The sequence below is a fragment of the Salvelinus fontinalis genome, chromosome 22 (genome assembly GCF_029448725.1).
Source record: "Salvelinus fontinalis isolate EN_2023a chromosome 22, ASM2944872v1, whole genome shotgun sequence".
NCBI classification, from domain to species: Eukaryota; Metazoa; Chordata; class Actinopteri; order Salmoniformes; family Salmonidae; genus Salvelinus; species Salvelinus fontinalis.
The window spans coordinates 32,290,908-32,314,160 of record NC_074686.1 but is presented as its reverse complement, the minus strand read 5'-3'; the positions used below and the strand labels follow the sequence as shown (position 1 = coordinate 32,314,160).

The 23,253-nt window shown below is 43.5% G+C and overlaps 1 protein-coding gene across 1 annotated transcript; it reads left to right on the top strand.

Annotated features, from left to right (window-relative positions):
* Positions 1-4,606: 4,606 nt before the first annotated feature.
* On the top strand, positions 4,607-22,624 carry LOC129820209 (casein kinase II subunit alpha-like). Its single transcript, XM_055877213.1, has 13 exons — positions 4,607-4,713; positions 13,756-13,890; positions 14,443-14,554; positions 15,228-15,329; positions 15,528-15,578; positions 15,719-15,778; positions 19,047-19,130; positions 19,789-19,899; positions 20,328-20,429; positions 20,763-20,863; positions 21,185-21,333; positions 21,566-21,655; positions 21,827-22,624. Exons 2-13 carry the CDS (start codon positions 13,790-13,792, stop codon positions 21,937-21,939), a joined length of 1,176 nt encoding a protein of 391 aa, XP_055733188.1. The 5' UTR covers positions 4,607-4,713; positions 13,756-13,789; the 3' UTR covers positions 21,940-22,624.
* The last annotated feature ends 629 nt before the right edge of the window (positions 22,625-23,253 follow it).

Sequence of the window (23,253 nt, the reverse complement as noted above, 5' to 3'; positions counted from 1 at the left end):
CCTACCTACATACATTCTCTCAAAGGAATCTCATTCCCCCAAAAGGCACACCTAAATATCACAGAAACCCTATTGTTACATAGGAGTATCTCAAACTTCCTATTCCCCTCTCTTTCCTATGTGTGTTTTTTTTATCGGAAGGAGACATTACACTACAGTCCCTTTAAAGTTCAGCCTCTGCGCTACAGTCCCTTTAAAGTTCAGCCTCTACGCTACAGTCCCTTTAAAGTTCAGCCTCTACGCTACAGTCCCTTTAAAGTCCAGCCTCTACGCTACAGTCCCTTTGAAGTTCAGCCTCTACACTACAGTCCCTTTAAAGTCCAGCCTCTACGCTACAGTCCCTTTAAAGTTCAGCCTCTACACTACAGTCCCTTTAAAGTCCAGCCTCTACGCTACAGTCCCTTTAAAGTTCAGCCTCTACACTACAGTCCCTTTAAAGTTCAGCCTCTACGCTACAGTTACTCTCTGAGGGGGTGTTGGAAACCTGTGCCAAGTAGTGAGGTCATAGTGGAAAGCATAGTGGAACGATTGCTAGACTTGCATTCCAAATAGCACTCTATTCCCTATTTAGTGCCCTACTTTTGACCAGAGCCAATAAAGTAGTGAACTAAATAAGGAATAGAGTACCATTTGGGACGCAGCCCTGATGATGGGAAGCTTTGAACAGTCTCTGTCCAGACCAGACCACCTGGCCAGGATTACACTCACTACTTCCCCTGAGAAATGTGTGTACTTTCCTGCACTTGAGGCTAGTGGACGACAGCATCTTGGTAGGGGGAATTCCCTGGTCCCAAATAGGGATCCTGGACTGAAATGTTAACCCAATTTAACAAGTAAGGCAAACCCAGACTAGGGGAAGGTCAGGACAAATGGTCTGATTTTGGTCCAAACAGTTGGTGAAATAAGGTTACAAGGGTCTGTTTCATTCTAGCTCCGAAGGAGCTAGTTTCCGTAGATGGGCTTGATAGGCTGAACCATGATTCTATCAAACTTAACAACAGGCTTAGCTTGGCACAGGCAGATTTTATTCATCATTTGGCATTCCTCTTCAAACTCTCTACATAGCTTATACTAGTTTTTAAGTGCAGTGAACGTGGTAGTAAAATCTCGCCTTGCAATGCAGACTTTGTAGCCTCAGGGTAGCTTATATAGTCACGAGAGTTATGGAGAAGAGCCCCAGACACTTACTGACCTAAGGATAGTATATGCAGGCTTTTGATTCACAGATGCAAAATCCAATTGCAAGTCTGTTTTAATTTTTTTTTTTTTAATAACAATTATAAAGAGAGTCACACACAAAATACATTACACACAAAATAAAATAACAGGTTCCATTTTTAGCAGCAGATACAATCATAAAGTACAGTTAGCATTATTGGGTTGGCGCCCCCCCTTGGTTTGTGCTGTGGTGGAGATCTTTGTGGGCTATACTCGGCCTTGTCTCAGGATTGTAAGTTGGTGGCTGAAGATATCCCTCTAGTGGTGCGGGGACTGTGCTTTGGCAAAGTGGGTGGGGTTATATCCTTCCTGTTTGGCCCTGTCCGGGGGTATCATCGGATGGGGCCACAGTGTCTCCTGACCCCTCCTGTCTCAGCCTCCAGTATTTATGCTGCAGTAGTTTGTGTCGGGGGGCTAGGGCCAGTTGGTTATATCTGGAGTACTTCTTCTGTCTTATCTAGTGTCCTGTGTGAATTTAAGTATGCTCTCTCTAATTCTCTCCTTCTCTCTTTCTTTCTCTCTCTCGGAGGACCTGAGCCCTAGGACCATACGTCAGGACTACCGGGCATGATGACTCCTTGCTGTCCCCAGTCCACCTGGCCTTGCTGCGGTCCCAGTTTCAACTGTTCTGCCTGCGGTTATGGAACCCCTACCTGTCCCAGACCTGCTGTTTTCAACTCTTAATTATCGGCTATGAAAAGCCAACTGACATTTATTCCTGATTATTATTTGACCATGCTTGTCATTTATGAACATTTTGAACATCTTGGCCATGTTCTGTTATAATCTCTACCCGGCACAGCCAGAAGAGGACTGGCCACCCCTCATAGCCTGGTTCCTCTCTAGGTTTCTTCCTAGGTTTTGGCCTTTCTAGGGAGTTTTCCCTAGCCACCGTGCTTCTACACCTGCATTGCTTGCTGTTTGGGGTTTTAGGCTGGGTTTCTGTACAGCACTTCGAGATATTAGCTGATGTACGAAGGGCTATATAAAATAAACTTGATTGATTGATTGATTGATTGATTATAACTTAGTAACAAATCCAATTGCATGTCTGATGTGTGAAAATGAGATAGCACTTTTTCAACAAAACCAGCTTTTAATGAATGAAAACCTTCTCCAGCACAATACAGATAGCAATTTCAGTGAATAAGTCAAGTATAGAGTAATAGTCATTAGAGTGCAGTAGCTATGTGAACTCATTGCCCCAGTCTGAATACAATGGCAATACGGGCATTGCTCTCTGGAGAATGAAAGGCAACTTTGAGCCCCAGACTGCGGTAAAGTTTGTCTCATGTGCATCCAAAATAACCTGGAAAAGAGGAGAAAGAACACCCCCACTACCAGACATGGTCGATTTCACAAGCTCATGCCGCTAAGACTAATGCCCTTGTAAATCGCCCCTCCCATTCTCATCTCATCCACCGTCGTCATACGATCTGCCGGGTTATGTGCTTTTTATCAGAAGGAACAAATGCTAATGGAAATGAATTGGCCTTCCTTAGACAAGACACGAAGTCTAACCATCTGGGTTTTACCTTTCCTGGCTTTCTATGGGGAGTCGACGCAAAAAGGAAGGCTCCTCTCTAGAGCAGAACAGAGGTTAGAGTGCTGATAAAGGGAGAAAGTAGTACCCCTGTAGTACAGTTACATCTCACACGTCCTCTTGCTTTGGTGTTTAAGCCTTCTCCGGCCCAGGTATCAAAGGAGTCCTCTGTCTGCTCTCACTAAAAGGATTTCTCTCTTTAAATGTTAAAAGATAATTAGACGTTTCTCTCTCTCTTTCATTATGGAGCGGCTGATCAGGCCGTTTGGAGAGATCTTTTCAAGGCAAACATTGGCCTGGAAAGCCTTTGAAAGCTGGTAATGTCTGATTTACATGTGCATAGGGAGGAAGCCCATTGGTTGCACTGGACTACTAGGGTTCCAACCCAAGGACTGAAAGGACTGTCCTCACTTCACTGTACAGTAGGGAACCTCGTACAGTAAAAAAAAAAAAAAGGAAGATTACCGTACTGTATATCAACGACAGTGGCAGTGAACCCTCTTGGGGAAAGTCCATGAGACTGTAAACAAATTATACCGAACTCATTGACATCACTATTTTTATTTACTGTTTATTAAACAACATGCTAATCCTTGAGTTATTCTTGATACAAATTAAAAATCGCAGTTTTATTTTTCATTACAAGACATTGTGATTTACTCCTGATACATCTCGACTTTCACTGTAATAATCTGTTTTGAATACGATGTGATGACATAAGAGCAAACACTCTCAGGTCTCCAGTGTCCTCTCAGATACTATTGAATATGATCGTTTGGTGCCCACATTGTAAATTGCCTATCCGCTGCAATTTCCAGAGCTCTCCATCACCATGAAGAATCAGACCCTATGACTAGCACATACCAGACAGGATTTATTCAAGTGGGGAGGGTATTGAATGTCTTTTTAATATATAGTGTCCCACACAGGCCTAGAATGAACCTGAATCATGATGTATCGTCTTTATTGTGCAGAGGAATATCTATGGACTGTATCATTTATGGATTCACCAACTGTAATGAACAGTATAGATACTTAGGCCTACTTATCTTTTGGGTTGTGGTGAGTGACATGTTCAACACCGTTTATGAAGGGAACACCTATAACGTATGATATATGCAGACAAGTCAAGATTTTATATCAATAGGCCTATAGATGATCTAAAAAGTACTCATGTTGCCTTTATGGTACAGACAGAGACCACTTTGTTTTGGGGGAAATTGTGTTGCACAACAGCACTGGATTAAACTTTTTATATACATCAAGGTCAGTGTAACAAGAACATCGTGCGATGCAACCACATTCCAGACTACTACAGTCTGTCAACTGTCTCATCAGATAGAGTCCTACTTTGTCCTGACCAATGGACAGACTGAACACTTCTAATAGTTGAATGTAGGCCTACATAGGCAAAAACTTCATTCATTTCAGGATTTAATCGTATAAACTACTATGTGTAATGGTGGTGTTTGGTTTGGTCTTGTGGCGCAGAAGATGCAGGTTCGATTCCCCGCTGGTTGGTACCTTGACTTGGATTGTTCAAAGCGAAGAAGAGGGGGTCAAAGGAGGGTGAAGTTGCAGGTGGTTCAGTGAACCATGCTTGAATGATGTGATACAGTATGTCCTTGCCCGATATCTGAAGATTTGCATTAGCTCTGTGAGTGAATGCTTTAGCTTGGCGAGCTAACACAGTCTTGTGGTAATATAGTTCAATTTTGTTCACTGCCTCCAATTTCAGTGTGGGGTTTACTAACATCTTGTCATGTTGTTGCATTGCTCCTGGCTCTGATCTGCTTCGCTACTACTAGCCTTCTTGTCTATGTAGTACCCATCAAATGAGTGCTGACATGCGCCACCCCGAGGAGTGGAGGTCTTGAGTAACTGCCCTCCTTTATCGAAAACTGGTTGCTGGAGTCCAGTGTCGCCATATTGTCATCCCGAAGCTCTGAGAGGTAATATACTGTATATTTTAATCGATTTTACCAGCGTTTAATTGTCCTTTTTAACCTAGAAGACATATGAATGGTTAGAGTCATTATCGTCTCGTGGAATGGATGTGATAGCTTGCTAGCTAACTTACTGTGAAGTGAATTTTTCCCGGCCACGGCTTGCTAGTGAGCGGCTAACTTTAGCCAGTTAGCAAGCTATTTATTATCGTTGTGGCAAGGCGTAACTGAGGCATCAGGATAGAAATGGCTATGAAATATCCTACTCACGTAGTTAGAATATAGCACATACTAGCTTTAAAATCACTAAATGTTGACATTTTACTGTAGGGAAGCACTAGTTCGAGCTATGCTGGCTATGCTAGGCTCATCGACTAATCCCAGACCCAGACTTGAGCTAGGAGCGGCCTTGTGACCGTGCGGTTATCAATCAATGAAATGTGCTTTTTGGTAACGGTAACAAGAAGACCACTGTGATGGGCAATGATGGCCTTAAATGTGACTTTTAAAGATGTTACAATTTTTAAGCTATAGCTACTACCAGGAACTAACAAAGCATTGGTGAATATCTAGCTATCCGGCTAACTAGTTGATGCTGCTATCAAGTAGGTAGCTAGCTACTAGTATCAACTAATATTGAATATAAATATATATTTAGGAATCTATTGATGAACTTTATTGTGTACTGTTGTAATCATTTAGTGCCTTGTACAGGTGAATGACCATCTCATCTAGCTAGCTGGGTTTACATTTTCACAGCTGACATTCTGATAAATGTTGAGTCAGTCTGAAGCTAAAGTAAAGAGGACATTTTGTTCGATAGCTACTGTAACTAGTTAATTTATGCAATGTCTCTTGTCTTACTACTTACTACTGTTCAATTACAGTAATACAAATGTTTGCTACTAGAAGCCATTAAATCATATGAGTAACAACTCATTAATTTATTGAATGACCACAAGCTTGGCGCAAGCTCTGGCTACATCTTGTAGCTAATTGTATTACAGGGGAATTATAGCAAGGTAACTAGCTAAGGTTGAATATCACATTTTAACATGTTTGTTTTTTTTGTCGTTTAGCAGACGCTCTTACACAGAGCGAATTACAGGAGCAATTAGGGTTACGTGCCTTGCTCAAGGGCACATCGACAGATTTTTCACCTAGTCGGTTCTGGGATTCGAACCAGCACCTTTTCGTTACTTGCCCAACGCTCTTAAACGCTGGGATACCTGCTGCCCCATCTTTTGCAATTTATCTTTTTCTGTGTTCATACAGACAGAGTAACTTCTGATAGGAAAATTAAGGAAATGGAACCACGGTCCACAAATGTAGCTAATATGTTAGTTATTACTCATGTAGACCTTCTTGAATTGGGCTATGTTCCAGACTCAATCACATTTTTGGGATTCACCTCTTGGTTTGCAATGGTAGCTGTAATGGTAGCTAGGACTAGCCTACATTTTCTGTATTGCCCCCACCAAATCCAGCTTCTATGAATCTAGACGGCCTTTACAGTTCAACCTTCAACTGGAAAGACATTTGATTTGATACCAAACCTCTCCTGCCAATATACCTTTCTCGCCCTGAGTAGCTCCTCTCCTCTCTACCTGGGCGGCGATATTTGTCAGCTGCTGTGTAGGCTAGGTGTACTCTCACGGATCATGTCTGCCATGATCATTAGGCTAATGCCCCTCTGTCTTTCTATTGATGAAACCCAGTTGTTTTACCATGCTATTTAGGACTATGCCTATTCAATAGTTTGATATTTAATTGAGACAGTCGGTTTCAAACTTTGAAAGAAAATTGAATGTAGCCAATGTTTTGATCTTGCCTAAGTCTCATACGGCACAGTCTAAAATACTGAGATCCTTTTGCATTGGTTTTTCCTTTGAATTCCTTGGGTATTTTAGATTTTGACTCCCTAGCTTTATATTTTCCCTTTTTAATCTACGAGGTCAACAAAGATCTGCCATTGAGTGGCTGACACATGTCTTGTGACTGGCTCTCATTTTGATAGAGGCATGTGACCTGAAGTTAGTTTAACCATGGTACTTACTCTTGAGCAAGACTGCTGACTTTAAGGTAGTGTGGAGGCATGGGTGATTGTTGGAAGGGGGGCTTTGGAATCTCTGGAATGGTATTCATTCCAAAACGTTATGCTGCAAAACACAGTAGCTGTTGTTTCTGCTTCACCTCGTACAAATCAAATTTGATGTCACATGCGCCAAATACAACAGGTGTAGTATCCCTTATAGTGAAATGCTTACTTACAAGCCCTTAACCAACAATGCTGTTTTAAGAAAATACAAAAAAGTAAGAAATAAAAGTAACAAATAATTAAAGAGCAGTAGTAAAATAACAATAGTGAGGCAATATACAGGGGTACCGGTATAAAGTCAATGTGCTGGGGCACCGGTTAGTCGAGGTAATTGAGGTAATATGTACATGGAGGTAGAGTTACTAAAGTGACTATGCATAGATAGTAACAGAGAGTAGCAGCAGTGTAGAAGAGGGAGGGGGTAATCTAAATAGTCTGGGTAGCCATTTGATCAAATCAAATTTTATTAGCCACATACACATGGTTAGCAGATGTTAATGGAGGTGTAGTGAAATGCTTGTGCTTCTAGTTCCAACAGTGCAGTAATATCTAACAAGAGTAGGAGAGGGCATAGCACACACCATTGTGGGCCCTAGTGTTGAGGGTCAGTGAAGTGGAGATGTTGTTTCTTACCTTCACCTCCTGGGGGCGGCCCGTCAAAAAGTCCAGGACCCAGTTGCGTGGGGAGAGGTTTAGACCCAGGGCCTCCAGCTTAATGATGAGCTTGTAGGGTACTATCAGCTTAATGATGAGCTTGTAGGGTACTATGGTGTTGAATGCTGAGCTCTATGAAGTCAATGAACAGCATTCTTACTAAGCTATTCTTTTTGTCCAGATGGGATAGGGCAGTGTGATGGCGATTGCATCGTCTGTGGACCTGTGGACCTGTCTGCGCATGCTCTGAGGACTCATTGCGTTGCGATGGTTAACATGTTTAAATGTTTTACTCACGTCAGCCACTGAGAAGGAGGAGGGGGGGGGGGGGGGGGGGGGGGGGGCGCAGACTTTGTTAGCGAGCCGCGACGGTGGCACAAGCACGCGTGTATTATCTTCAAAGCGGACAAAGGTGTTTAGTTTGTCTGGAAGCGTGATGACGGTATCTGTGACGTGGCTGTTTTTGTAGTGCGTGAATTTCCTATAGACTCTGCCACATACGTCTCGTGTCTGAGCTATTGAATTGCGACTCCAGTTTGTCCCTGTACTGTCATTTCGCTTGTTTGACTGCCTTGCAGCGGGAATAACTACACTGTTTATGTAAAGCCATATCGCCAGACCTCTTTCCATGGTTAAATGCGGTGGATTGCGCTTCCAGTTTTTCACAAATGCTGCCATCTATCCATGGTTTCTGGTTAGGGTAGATGAGATGTTCTAAAGTCTTATGGCTTGGGGCTAGAATCTGTTTAGAAGTCTCTTGGACCTAGATTTGGCGCTCCGTTACCGCTTGCCATGCGGTAGCAGACTTGGTTGGCTGGAGTCTTTGACAATTTTTAGGGCCTTTCCCTGACACCGCTTGGTATGGAGGTCCTGGATGGCAGGAAGCTTGGCCCCAGTGATGTACTGGGCTGCACGCACTACCTCTGTAGTGCCTTGCGGTCGGAGGCCGAGCAGTTAAAATGCACACGTCTCTGTTAAATTGTTCTATTTTGAGGCGGCTTTGGTGTTTTGGTTTGAGTGGAATGTATCTACTTGTTTCAAGTTTTGTATTTGAAGCCATTGTGAGATTGTGTGCTATTGATATATTCTGAGGTTGTTAGTGTTTCCCTTTGTTGCAGTAACGACAGGTTGAATGCCAGTTAGGGTTGGGCGATGTTTATTAGGATAGTTTCAGATATCGAAGATTATTGATGGCCATTGTTGATGGTGACATCACCATCAACAATGGCCATCAATAATCTTCGATATCTGAAACTATCCTAATAAACATCGCCCAACCCTAACTGGCATTCAACGAACGATGTTTAGCCTATTTCAACTTGACTGGCACCACGCAGTAAAGAGCCAGCCCACAGCGGGGCCATGCCAAGTGGCCTATTCCTTTGCTATAGCCCGCATAACCTATTTAAAAAAAATATGGTAGAAACAATTTACAGAATGCAAGAGAAGAATGTAAGCGGAGCTAAGATTTTCACTAAAGTGGCGCAAAATGTCCAGTCATTTATTTAAAAAAAAATTCTCTCAATGTCGGATGTTCTAGGCCGTATAGCTAAAGCCTATTTTGTTTTTTATAGCGGACACTCCGGTGTCTTATTATTTTTAAATGTTGTCTTTTGTCTACATTTGATATGAATATGACCTCAGTTTTCATACAGTAGGCTTTCTCCCACCTCATCCCACTCGCTACTTCATGATCGCTGCAACACAGTCTCACATTCAATTCGCGCATCTGATCAAACAATGCATTTATCTAACGGTGTTCTCAAAGTTCAGTTGTTTTCAAAGGACCTAGAAACATAATAGGACCAAGGTAATAATGAGCGGTAGAAAAAACAATAGCAGGATAGAAAAATCTAACGAGTAGTTTGAACAAACCTTACAGTTGAGCAAAGATTAGTGTATTATAAATTCTACTTGCCGTTGTGACCCAAATGGCCAAAAGACAAATCTTACTGATTTAAAATAGTGTATCAAGAGCATTAAGCCAAGTTAAAGTTATGAAGAGTATTTTCTAAATAGGTTATTCTAGTCAAATGTTTAATGTCCTAAAGTTGCAGCTTTCAAATGGGAACAATTGTGAAGGTCAGTCTACGGGTTATTCTGTATCACTGCTTTATTTTGAATGACAAGTATGACATGCAACAAGTCAAATTGAGCAAACAATATCAAGGTGTAAAAATCGAATGAGAAGTCGAGCTTATAAAATAAACCGTGTGTTAGGCCTATTTACTATTATTAGCAATGCATAGAACCTGCCTACAACCTATAGGAGCCTAGGCCTCATAAGAGAGGAAGATTAGGCTAAATGCGAATCATTGAATAATTATCCAGTTCTGGGGACAGCAGAGTTGTCTCTGCAGCCAGGCTCTTCATGATTTACTGTTTAAAGGCACAGTCAACTTAGTGTATGTAAACTTCTGACCCACTGGAATTGTGATACAGTGCATTATAAGTGAAATAATCTGTCTGTAAACAATTGTTGGAAAAAGTCCTTGTCATGGACAAAGTAGATGTCCTAACCGACTTGCCAAAACTGTAGTTTGATAACAAGACATTTGTGGAGTGGTTGAAAAACAAGATTTAATGACTCGAACTTAAGCGTATTTAAACAACCGACTTAAACTGTATATGTGAATGTTATTTTTGCACACATCTAGCCTTGATCGCACTTGATCGATGTCTACTATAGTGGCCACTATAATAGGGCAAAAATAGAATCCCTGTTTGTTTCATTCTATTTCTACTTTAAGATGTTGTTTTCTCAAGTGTGATATTTAGATGTGTGTGGTCACAAGCGTTCTATTATAAAGGCTGTCATGGCTAACTGCAATATTTGTGTATTGTTTTTTCTCAAGACTTGAGTCATTTGCAGTTAAGTCTAGGCAACAAATAACATTGGATTGCTTTCTTTAGCTGTTTTTTAGCTGTGAGTTAAAACTGTAACTTAAAGCTCTCCTGAAGTTGCACAGGATTTTCACAGCATTCAAGTTTGTGCTCAGCAGACCTGAAATTTGCCCAGTGGCGATTTTTTTTTGTTGTTGTTGAGGGAACATCGATCATCATGTATCTTATTTATCCAACACAACTATCACACGCGCACAGCATACAGCGCCTATTTTGAGTGGGATTTCTCCTGTAGCTCCTCAGCTGGTTGCTTCTGGAGTAATACATGTGCTTTCATTGCACAACAATTCTAAATGCAATCTAGGGTTAGAAACTTGGTGCCCGCTTAAAAAGAGCTACTATTTTTATTTCTCAACTGGTAATTGAAGCGCACCTCCCATTCACCATTCAAGTGCAGGCAACAGGCTATCAGCAAGTCACCCACCACTTTACAACGTGAGCTGAATGCAGTATGCATTTTGAAAACATGCTTAATTGTTTGAAACCTGAATGTTTTATTTCATATTATGAGGCCTTGCCTTGCTTCAAAGTAGCCTATAGGCAAAATCCGACCACTTGCGTTTCAAGTTTGGGGAAGCTTACAATTTATCCTACTATTTCTACCGTTCTGCGTGCCAGTGAGTGATTTTCATATGCGCGTTTCCGTGGAATAGTTTCATTTCAATAACGATTTTGTTTCTCAAAATCATTGTCACATGGTTAATCATAAAAAGCTGAATTAAAAGGAAAAAATCGAAAAGTCAACTACAAAGTCAACAAAGTCAACTTCTGCCATATGGACACATTGATCCATTGGTGGCTAAAGAAATGAGCGCATGGAACTCATAGCCTATATGCAGGCAAATGCAGCAGTAGGCCTATAACTTCCATTGCTCTTTCACACCGAGGATTGGTGATTATCGAGGGGGAGATTGTTAATAAGCCATTTGAAAAATCTTTCCATGTCGAATTTGGTCCGTGGGTAGTTTTATTTGATCCACCAAGTTTTCTGAGCTAAAAAAATAATTTGCGTAAAAAAAAAAAAAATATCAGCTCCAAGTGATTATTTTTGGGGAAAATCTTTTCCCAAGTATTTCCACACATAATGGACAAATGTAAGCAAGGTTTGAAATTATGTTTTTGTCAAATATATCTGTTTGGGTTTCTTGCGGTCAATTTGTAGTCTTCAAATGATTTATAAGTATGTTCCGGCGCCCCGACCATCTGCTCAAGAAAACAACCAGGCTGCGGGTGAATCTAGTTGATGTTCTTTAATATATTATAATTCGCAATGCATGATTTAAAATAATAAATAAATAAAAAACATCCAAACGTCTACATTACCGCGTAGCAGTCCAGGTACTTCTATACGCGCTCCAACGACATCAGGACAGAGAAACCAGACACATGCTCATTGCTCACATGAAGGACTCCAAACAAAAGACAATGGAAAACATTTTGACAAATTTCGTAAATTATGTCTATGAAATAAACCAAGACTTCTTTTTCACAAGTGGTTGTGAACTCTGCAAACAACCGTTTCCCCTCCGAGATGGAGAACGGTAAATTAATTAACAGAAATGAACGGAACCAAATTACAGGGATTAACATTACATGTAGTATTGGTGACATATGAAATGGGGAATACATTTTTTTTAAAGAATCAAAGGGCAAATAATTCTCACAATGAAACGATGAATGTTCAAGAATTGGCGGGAGACAGCTCAGCCATTCTGGAGAGAGACTCGCCTATATCTTCGCAGCACACCCCTCCCCTTGTCTCAACATTTTAAATTATACTTGAGACATTATCTTCACATATTTTAGACAGGAGTAACTATATAATATTCCTATTGGAATATGCCATTTCTCTCCTGTTCTATTGGTTTTCATATCAACTTTCTTTCGTTGTCCTGAAGCCAAAGTCACAATCCTAGTCATGTTAGCAACCCATTCATCTTTAGATTCTTTGAAAGTTTCTAACAGAGATTTTCATCTGTCACACATGGAACTGCTATAAGGTACACTGTTTTAGAATGGAATTTTCCCAGGTGTTCTGTTTTAGAATGGGGTTTTCCCATGAATTGCATTTTGGCAAATGTTTGAATGTCTTTTTATTGGCTGCTTCATTACGCTAATTGTTCTGTTAAGATGCATTACCATAATGTAAATGTGATTTTGGAGCATACCGTGGGTGGACGACCTCATGGATTCTGCACCCAATACATATGGGTCCAGTAAATGTCTCAAATGGCCGGTAACTTAAAATCTTCACGGTCACGTTGTCCGGTGCCACATGTTCCTAACGGATACCCTGCAGCATACATCAGTTCAGTTTGCTTCTAGCAGAACTCAGCTAGCTAGAAACAAAGACCTTAACTTGAAAAATTAGCTTGAAAATTAGCTTGAAAAAAGCACAGTTTGTCCCTCTTGAGCCACCGTAGCAACAACATACCCAGAAACACTTCCTCAAAATGGGCAGAATTAATCAAGAAATCTGTAAAAAAAAAAAAAAAGATATATATTTTGCCAAGGAGATCGTAGTCGTGCAATTTTACATCTAAGATGTTCGGTGCAGTATTTCTGAAGTGAAAAAAATTGCATGAAATCTAGTCGTTGAATGACAGCAAACACTTAATTGAAGAATACCGTCCATAGTTCCTACTCCTGGGAGTAGTACTATTGAGCAATCACTGACGAAGGTGTGTAGACTTCGGCTACCGTACTTCAATTTTTTTGTGTGTATGAACAGCTGGGGGGAAAAACCTGCCATAGACCAAAATGAAAAGACATTTCACAAAATGTTTTGACTGGGAAGCTAAGCTCAAGACTCCCCCCCCCCACCTTTTTAAAATGACATTGGTAGCCTCCCAGTTACCATAGTGTCAATACCTCGTAAACAGCTGTTGTGTCTAGTTGCCTGGGGAACACAATGCATTCATTCTGTTGCTAGGTTAAATGTTGCGTTAACAAAACTTGTAGTATGTTTTTTATTTCGCCTATATTTAGGCTAGAGTCCATGTTTTTCCCCGTTTATTGATTCAGAAGCTGAAATCCAATTGCCTCTGAGAGTAGGCCCAGTCAAATTCCCTGCAAAATAAAATGTTTCCAGAGTAACTGCCCACATTGTGACCATTTGGAATAAGAGGCTGAGGCTCTAGGATAGGCTGTGATGACAAAAACACCCTGGTTTCATATCGCTCAACCTATAATTGATATTGTCTGGACTCAATGTAGGTCATAGGATTCATTATGCCTTTAGCCATGTCGATGCAGCCAGTGAAGTGCATCGTGGGAGTTTGGCGGCTTCGCCACATTGGTCCATCCATGTTAAAGCGTGTGTGTGCGCTTCTCTCTCTCTGTATTTTTAATGAATTTCTATGGTCTTCTTTTCTCCCCCGCCCGACCCTCAGGTCCTGAGGAGAGAGCCTTTGCATCCACCTGAAGATGTCTGGCCCGGTCACCAGCCGATCCCGGGTTTACCCCGATGTGAACACACAAAGACCCCGGGAGTACTGGGACTACGAGTCACACGTTGTAGAGTGGGGGTGAGCTGAGCTAGTCGTCGAGCCATCTGATTGGTCGGTGGCGGCAGCACCACACCGTTACCCCATTCGGTGTTAGACACAGCAGCAGGACCAAAAAATACCTTTTATTTTGGGGGGGGGGGGGTCACAAAATGTAATGCATAGAATGGACCTTTGGAGGAAGGGTTGTTGACATATATTTGTCATGTGTATATAAAAGCATAATTGACCATCATTTTTGAGGAAACACCAGAACAGAGACTTATCAGGGTCAGCAGAGCTGGGCACAACTGTGTGGAATTGGAATGTTCAGATAGAAATATATGAAGTAGAACAATCTCTGTAGAACAAGGTGTCATGTGGGCTTTATTCGTGACATTTATCTGCAACGTTCCACAACGTTTGCCTACTGAACATGGCCCTGGTGCGTTGCAGGTCTAATCTAAAACGTGGAATGTGCCAGCTTTATCATTTGGTATCAGTGTTAACTATCAGTTGGGGGAATCAGGGCTTATCTGTGTTAACATTGTTGTGAATATTACTCATTGTTATCTTTGTCTGTCTGTCCCTCAGGAATCAAGATGACTACCAGCTGGTGCGAAAGCTCGGCCGGGGCAAATACAGCGAAGTCTTTGAAGCTATCAACATCACAAACAACGAGAAAGTAGTCGTCAAAATACTCAAGGTACTGGCGCTGGACGTCGCCCTATTGAGACCCAGTGTGTTTCTTTCAAATATATGTTTTGAATGTTTGTTTTTTTACCCTTTATTGAAGACCGTTGGGAACAGAGGGGGAGACGGGCTTGTGGGAGTAACAGTGGGAAGGCTGGAGTCAGGGGTGGAGCGTGTCTCTGTTGGGGGTGGAGCGTGTCTCTGTTGGGGAGAGACATACATACATACTACCTCTAGACCACAGGCTCTGCAACTCAGACCCATAGTTACTGATGCTCTGGATGGGCTTCACTAAGAGATTGACAGCTAGTCTTTTACCTGTTATTTGGCCTATGACTGATGATTATGTATGGGCCATATAGCAGGGTTCCCCAATAGGCGGCCTATTTTAATTGTTGGACATTAACGACTGTAAATTCTCCAGGAAATCAGCTCAAAGTGATCCCAAGTATTCCCATGCATAAATAGAGGCAGATGTGATCGTATTCCAATGTAATAGGCCTACTATATCTGTGTGGTCAATTTGTAGTGTTCTGTCCTCCCGACTCAAGAAAAAATTAGCCTGCTGCTGAATATAATCTGGGACCCCAGCCCTGTACCGCTCACAGCATAGTATATCACAGAAGCTCTGTCAAACATTCTCTTTGCACCAATCTCTCGGTCTGTTCTTCTCTCGTGCTCAACAGCCAGTAAAAAAGAAGAAAATCAAGCGAGAAATCAAGATTCTAGAAAACCTGCGAGGCGGCCCCAACATCATCTCACTTCTAGACATCGTCAAGGATCCAGTGGTCAGTTTCATCAACCTACCAATAATACATGCCATCATGCTGCTCGGTACATATCATATGACATTTTGGCTACCACTCTCGCTGAAAATCCAGCTGAATCTGGTATGAATCTGCTATTTAATGGTAGTTTATACTGATCATATTTGGTCTCTTTTTCAAAAGAAATTGTATGATTTTTTATTATTTTTTGTATTGCAGTCTCGGACTCCAGCTCTGGTCTTTGAACACGTCAACAACACAGACTTCAAGGTAAGAAGAATTACAGTTCATTTTTATCCAGTCAAAATGGAAGCCGAAGCTTTGACCACATGCCTCTATGCCTCTATACCACATGCCCCTCATGGTGGCATTCTGCTGAAATGTCTTCAGTTTTTCTTCTCTTTTTGCAGCAATTGTATCAAACGCTCTCCGACTACGACATACGGTTCTACATGTATGAGATCTTGAAGGTAAGACCCCATTGTTGTAACCTATAACAGGTTGTGCCTCCCAAATGGCACCCTGTTCTATATATAGTGAACTATAATGGAATATGGTGCAATTAGGGACACCGTCTGGGTGATTGAGACTGGAGCTTCTGCAAACCCCCTGATTTAAATAGCGTTATGTTGTTCAGGACTTCAGCTTTAAGTCGCAGCACTATAGAGTTGGGCGATTTATTAGGATAGTATCAGATAACGAAGATGATTGGCGGAAATTGTCGATGGTGACGTCATCGTGATGTGACAGATGATATTTAGCCATTTACAGAATGCAAGAGAACGATGTAAACGGAGCTAAGATTTATTTATTTTTTGCGGTCAGTCCGGTGTCTAATTATTTTAAAAGCTGAATTTTGGTTAAAGCCTAATCCCTCCCCACCCCTGCTGTTGCTGAGGGCCTCTCGCTCTTCACTGTGGCAATCAGGGCAGGCGAGGGAGAGGCGACTCATATGGAGGATACGTGTTAAAGACGAGGATTTATCTGTGGACAGGCCTGACACGTCGCGCCTCTCTCTGTGCTGCCAGCCACAACCCCAGCTCAGCCCAACCCATCTCCTAGCCCGTGCTCAGCCCAACCCATCTCCCAGCCTGTGCTCAGCCCAACCCATCTCCTAGCCCGTGCTCAGCCCAACCCATCTCCCAGCCCGTGCTCAGCCCAACCCATCTCCTAGCCCGTGCTCAGCCCAACCCATCTCCTAGCCCGTGCTCAGCCCAACCCATCTCCTAGCCCGTGCTCAGCCCAACCCATCTCCCAGCCCGTGCTCAGCCCAACCCATCTCCTAGCCCGTGCTCAGCCCAACCCATCTCCTAGCCCGTGCTCAGCACCACCCATCTCCTAGCCCGTGCTTAGCCCCACCCATCTCCTAGCCCGTGCTTAGCCCCACCCATCTCCAGCCCGTGCTCAGCCCAACCCATCTCCCAGCCCGTGCTCAGCCCAACCCATCTCCTAGCCCGTGCTCAGCCCAACCCATCTCCAGCCCGTGCTCAGCCCAACCCATCTCCTAGCCCGTGCTCAGCCCAACCCATCTCCTAGCCCGTGCTCAGCCCAACCCATCTCCCAGCCCGTGCTCAGCCCAACCCATCTCCAGCCCGTGCTCAGCCCAACCCATCTCCTAGCCCGTGCTCAGCCCAACCCATCTCCCAGCCCGTGCTCAGCCCAACCCATCTCCTAGCCCGTGCTCAGCACCACCCATCTCCTAGCCCGTGCTCAGCCCAACCCATCTCCTAGCCCGTGCTCAGCCCAACCCATCTCCAGCCCGTGCTCAGCCCAACCCATCTCCAGCCCGTGCTCAGCCCAATCCATCTCCTAGCCCGTGCTCAGCCCAACCCATCTCCTAGCCCGTGCTCAGCCCAACCCATCTCCTAGCCCGTGCTCAGCCCAACCCATCTCCTAGCCCGTGCTCAGCCCAACCCATCTCCTAGCCCGTGCTCAGCCCAACCCATCTCCAACTCGTGCTCAGACCAACCCATCTCCAGCCCGTGCTCAGCCCAACCCATCTCCTAGCCCGTGCTCAGCCCAACCCATCTCCTAGCCCGTGCTCAGCCCAACCCATCTCCTAGCCCGTGCTCAGCACAACCCATCTCCTAGCCCGTGCTCAGCACAACCCATCTCCCAGCCCGTGCTCAGCCCAACCCATCTCCCAGCCCGTGCTCAGCCCAACCCATCTCCCAGCCCGTGCTCAGCCCAACCCATCTCCCAGCCCGTGCTCAGCCCAACCCATCTCCTAGCCCGTGCTCAGCCCAACCCATCTCCTAGCCCGTGCTCAGCCCAACCCATCTCCTAGCCCGTGCTCAGCCCAACCCATCTCCTAGCCCGTGCTCAGCCCAACCCATCTCCTAGCCCGTGCTCAGCCCAACCCATCTCCTAGCCCGTGCTCAGCCCAACCCATCTCCTAGCACGTGCTCAGCACAACCCATCTCCTAGCCCGTGCTCAGCCCAACCCATCTCCTAGCCCGTGCTCAGCCCAACCCATCTCCAGCCCGTGCTCAGCCCAACCCATCTCCTAGCCCGTGCTCAGCCCAACCCATCTCCAGCCCGTGCTCAGCCCAACCCATCTCCTAGCCCGTGCTCAGCCCAACCCATCTCCTAGCACGTGCTCAGCCCAACCCATCTCCTAGCCCGTGCTCAGCCCAACCCATCTCCTAGCCCGTGCTCAGCCCAACCCATCTCCTAGCCCGTGCTCAGCCCAACCCATCTCCTAGCCCGTGCTCAGCCCAACCCATCTCCTAGCCCGTGCTCAGCCCAACCCATCTCCTAGCCCGTGCTCAGCACAACCCATCTCCTAGCCCGTGCTCAGCCAGGAGTATTTATAACACAGCTGCTCCTCACGTGGCTGCTTTTCAACTAGCGACAGGAAAACCACTATGCCTGAGACTTCATGAGTTTATTATTATTCAGTTTACACTGTAGCCTGTATGGATGGATAAAAACCTGCAGGTTTTATAATTATTTTAATAGCATTTTTAAGCATTTACCCGTTGACTTGATCCCTGAGGACAATGGGAATATACTGGACTTTTGTTTGTCCTCAGCATCTTTCTTGTGAAGACACCTGATGTTTAAAATAAAAAGGCTCTAAAAATGGCAGTACTATGGACAGTTTTCACTTAGACAGAGCTGTTGTAGAGCAGCAAACCTCAGAATAGTGGTAGCAGCCTTGTTGATTCCTCCTGCCAATCATGGGACAGAAAGCTGCAGTACTGCTGCCTGCAGATCTCCAGGAGCAGGGTTGATGAGAATCACTGGCCTATAATGTTCCCGTTTCATCTGCTTTTCAGTAGGATTATTATATGTAAAACTATACTACTTTATTAATAAAAATCTGTTTTAGTGATGTATAGTGTGTGTAGGGTCACATGCTGCCGGTGGGAAAATCATTACACCACTGATGATAATACCCAATAGGTGTGTTAGCCAAGTGTTTTCCATTATGTTTTGGTCACTAGGACTTAATGCAGCCATAAAGCTGACTGGCAAGGTATTTCTCCCCACTTAATTGTCTGGAATACGTTAGAGGGACCTGTTATCCACCTGTGAGCACCGTGGCTATGTTCTGGGCTGTGTTCAGTATGCACAAAACGGAAGGAAACGCTCACAAACTGGGAGGTACTATCTGAACTTGGCCGTTGAGAAATGCTTGTTTTTTTTGTTTTCCGTTGCAAAACGTTTCTCCAGTGTGCCGTAGTGAACGTGAGCCAGTTGTCAGCTGTTTCTCCTCTCTGTTCCCACCCTCAGGCTCTGGACTACTGTCACAGTATGGGAATCATGCACAGAGACGTCAAGCCACACAACGTCATGATCGACCACGAACACAGAAAGGTACTGGCCTATCTCTCCCTTTCCCCTCCCTCCTTTCTCTGCTCTGATTGGCTAATGTACGTGTGGTCACAGAGACCAACTTATGGGCGGAGTATTGCCTGACAGTTTGCTGCTGTTGGGTTTAGTTGGTTCACAAAGCACTCTCTCATCTGTGATTGGTCCAATTGTGGCATACAATAAATGTAGCCAATCGTTGACTAGCGTGTGAGTGTTTAACCACCACAGTAGAAAGCTCAACATGAATCTTTCCCCAATAGAGAACTACTCAGCACAACCCCTCTGAGGGGTCTAATGGGACCTTTTCATTCACTTGGTAGGATAATTCATGTTGCCTCCTGAGGTAAGACAAATTTCAGAGATAGTCTTTGGTTTATTTTTCTAATATGATATAAAACATTAATCATATTTTTTTACTAAGGTTCGGTCCCCCATTGTGACTAGTAAACAACATAGAAATCTAATAAATGAATTGATAATATATATGATTCTGTATACACAAATGACAATTCATGCACTCCCCACACACACACACATCTGCAAAATGTTTTGACAAAGTCCTGAGTGTGTTGATTTAATCCATTCTATATGAATATTAGTCCTGGCTGTTGGATTCTAGTAATGTTTTCAAACTAACTGGATTTCATCTTCTGTCTCCTAGCTTCGCCTTATAGACTGGGGTTTGGCAGAGTTCTACCACCCTGCTCAGGAGTACAACGTACGAGTGGCTTCCCGGTACTTCAAGGGTCCAGAGCTGCTGGTCGACTACCAGGTCAGTCAGGCGTCGTGCCCCATTGAACACGGCCCTGTTTTCTCAGCTTTCTTCTAAAGACGATATACTGTGTTCCTACTGCATGATCTGGGGAACAATCGACTCAGTCGTATAGCTATGGTTCTTCTTGGTTTACTTTTGTCCCCAGAAGATTGAATTAGATGCATCTGTTCTGTTCAATGTAGGTTTATGCCACATTTTATCCAGGAAATAAATCATGCAGTCAGAGCAGATGTCATTTCACATCTGCCCAGAACACCGTCCTGAAAAAACCCCACTCAGAATATAAAAGGGATACTTTTTTTTTGTTCTATTAAAAATTCACCTCAATAACCTACATCCTAATTTAATTCTACTGTCTCCTTTTCCTTGACTTATTCTGTGGTCCGATGTTTTGATACTATTCCCTGTTGACTGTCCCTGTATAGATGTACGACTACAGTTTAGACATGTGGAGCTTGGGCTGCATGCTGGCCAGTATGATCTTCAGGAAGGAGCCTTTCTTCCATGGACACGACAACTACGACCAGGTGAGAGCTCAGCCATCCTATCAAATCAACCAAACTATACATCAATCAATTGTATTGTATTTGTTTATAGATACTTTAGTTTATTTAGTAAATATTTTCTTAACTCTTCATTGTTGTTAAGTGCTTGTAAGTATTTCACAGTAAGGTACACCTGTTGTATTCGGCGCATGTAACAAAATTTGATTTGATTATAACGTTACTTTATTGTCCAATGGCATGTCTGCTGCTTTATCCCCTCTGATAGACAACTAGTAGTAGTGGTTCTAGTGATGTTCAGACAGCTGGGGCTGCCCTCCATTGTTTAATGCATGTCATGTCCCGTTTGGTTTGCAGCTTGTACGGATCGCAAAAGTCCTGGGCACAGAAGACCTGTATGACTACATTGACAAATACAACATCGAGCTAGACCCAAGGTTCAATGACATTCTGGGCAGGTAGGTTGGTCTCAAATCGCAGAAGTTGTTAGTGTTGCGTCTGTCAGTTTGAGCATGAGAAGGCGTAGAATCACAATGACTAGTTATTTTGGATGCAGTGTGATTTGTAGATCAGCAATTCTGCGCATTCCAACTGCGATAGTCAATCTAGTTCAGAGATTTTGCGCATTCCGACTGCGATAGTCAATCTAGTTCAGAGATTCTGCGTATTCCGACTGCGATAGTCAATCTAGTTCAGATATTCTGCGCATTCTGTCTGACCGTGAGGAGATGCTGTGTCCATGTTGTGTTCTGTCTTTGACCGTTTAGTATGTTTCCCAGGCATTCCCGTAAGCGGTGGGAGAGGTTTGTCCACAGTGAGAACCAGCACCTGGTCAGCACTGAAGCACTGGACTTCCTGGACAAGCTGCTGCGTTACGACCACCACGCCCGCCTCACCGCCCGGGAGGCCATGGAACACCCCTACTTCTGTGAGCTCCACCTCTTAAATAACATACATACTTAACATGCATGGTCAGAGTGGAGGCCATTGATTCCTCCTACTTCTGTGAGCTGCGAGGCATTTCTACCTTACTATATATACATTTCTTCCCATTGTTCACAGGAATGTATTGAACTTTTTGTGTCTGAAATATCTGCTGCATCTCTGTGGCCTTGTTTGCTTATCATTCATGGGCTTTTCTGTCATTCTCTGTCTGTCAGACCCCATTGTGAAAGACCAGGCGAGGATGGGCTCTATATCAGGGCTGTCGACTGGTTCTACCCCAGTCAGCTCCTCCAGTATGATGACAGGTAACAAACGCGGGTTCTGATGATATGAGGTGTCTGCAGGGGTCAGTATGTTGCTGTTCTGAGGAGATGATTCTACAGCTGGCCAAGGAGGACTGTTAATTATAGAATAGTATCAGTTCTTATGTGATCATTTTCTTCTTCCTCTGACTCTGTTTTCCTCCTCTTCTCCAGGCATCACTTCCATGTCCTCGTCGCAGCCCCTGGCTAACGTGGCGGGCTCTCCTGTGATCTCTTCCCCCAGTGCTCTGGCCACGCAGGTCCCAGCTGCCGGGGCCCAGCCCTGAACGGTGCTCTCAGCCTGGGGCCCGGGACGGACCCGCTGCCCTTGTCTGGGACGGCCTACCAAGCCCTCAGAAGGTCCAGGCAACAATCATTTTTATGTTGAGTATAACAAAGAGAGAAAAAAAAAAGATATTAGGTTCCCCTTTTTTCTTTTTCCATACAATAATTATATATTGAGATCCGGGCGCACAACGAGAGACAGAAAAAAGAAGATAAAACAAACATTACTTGCGTCTGTGTCCGGATAAAAACAGTAGCTGCGTTCTTTCATAATGAGTGTCTAGAAATGCAACTACAATGTAGAAATGAAGCAAAATGGATAATAAAATGTATTTTATATGTCCCTAAAGTACTTTTGTTTGAGGTGGTTTTCTATGGGCCAGAGGTTATCATTTTCTAATCAACCGTTAGTGGTCACATGAAATGACTCATGGGCTGCATGTAACACTTTTTGTTTGTTAAATACATTTCTTCTGTTGGTCACATAGTTTCAACATTGAATTTCTCTCTATAGAACGACACCCCCCGGTAGTTATTTTCAATGTTATGTAATGTTTTTATCACGAGGCATTTTCACAATGATTATGCTTGTTATTTAGTTGTGGCTATTCAAGGCTCATTGAACAACCATTTTGTACAAGAGTTAAGGTGACATATGACATTGTGTTTATAAAATGTATTCAATAAGCCCATGCTGTTGTTTTTTACTATCCAGTGTAGTTTACTGGCTAGTTGAGACTTCACTGGCTCTTTTTTTTACTACATGCTGTGTGTAGTTTACGAGACCTCACTCTCCCAGTTTTACTAAATGAGTTGTTTGAAGCTGAGATGGAAAATGGAGACAGTCCAGTTAGATAAATGATCATAACCTTAGTCTGCTAGTTTCTTACCTTCTGGAAACGCACCAAGATTAATTATTGAATCTCCTTTTTTTTGGTACAATTTGAATAATTAAACAACCATGTAAGTATATATCAATGAGCCCAGGAATGGAATCTTTCACTCCGTAGGTAAAGGGTTATCACGAGTTCCAATTCTGAGATTAAATGGATTCATAAGAGTAAGTGATGTTGTGAGAGGCTGCAGCTCAAACAGTGGGTGAAGAAGAGTTTGCACTCACTACTGTAAGTCTCTCTGGATAAGTGTCTGCTAAATTACTCAAATGTAGGACTAGGGTTCAGTATCTGTCGGGTGGGGAAATTTAAGGGTTGTTCAGAAGGGATTTATAACCTGAATTTATCCAATAAGTATTTTATTTTTTTAGCAAAACCTTATGCTTTGGTGTACCCTACTGAATCATTACCCAGGAGGCCCAG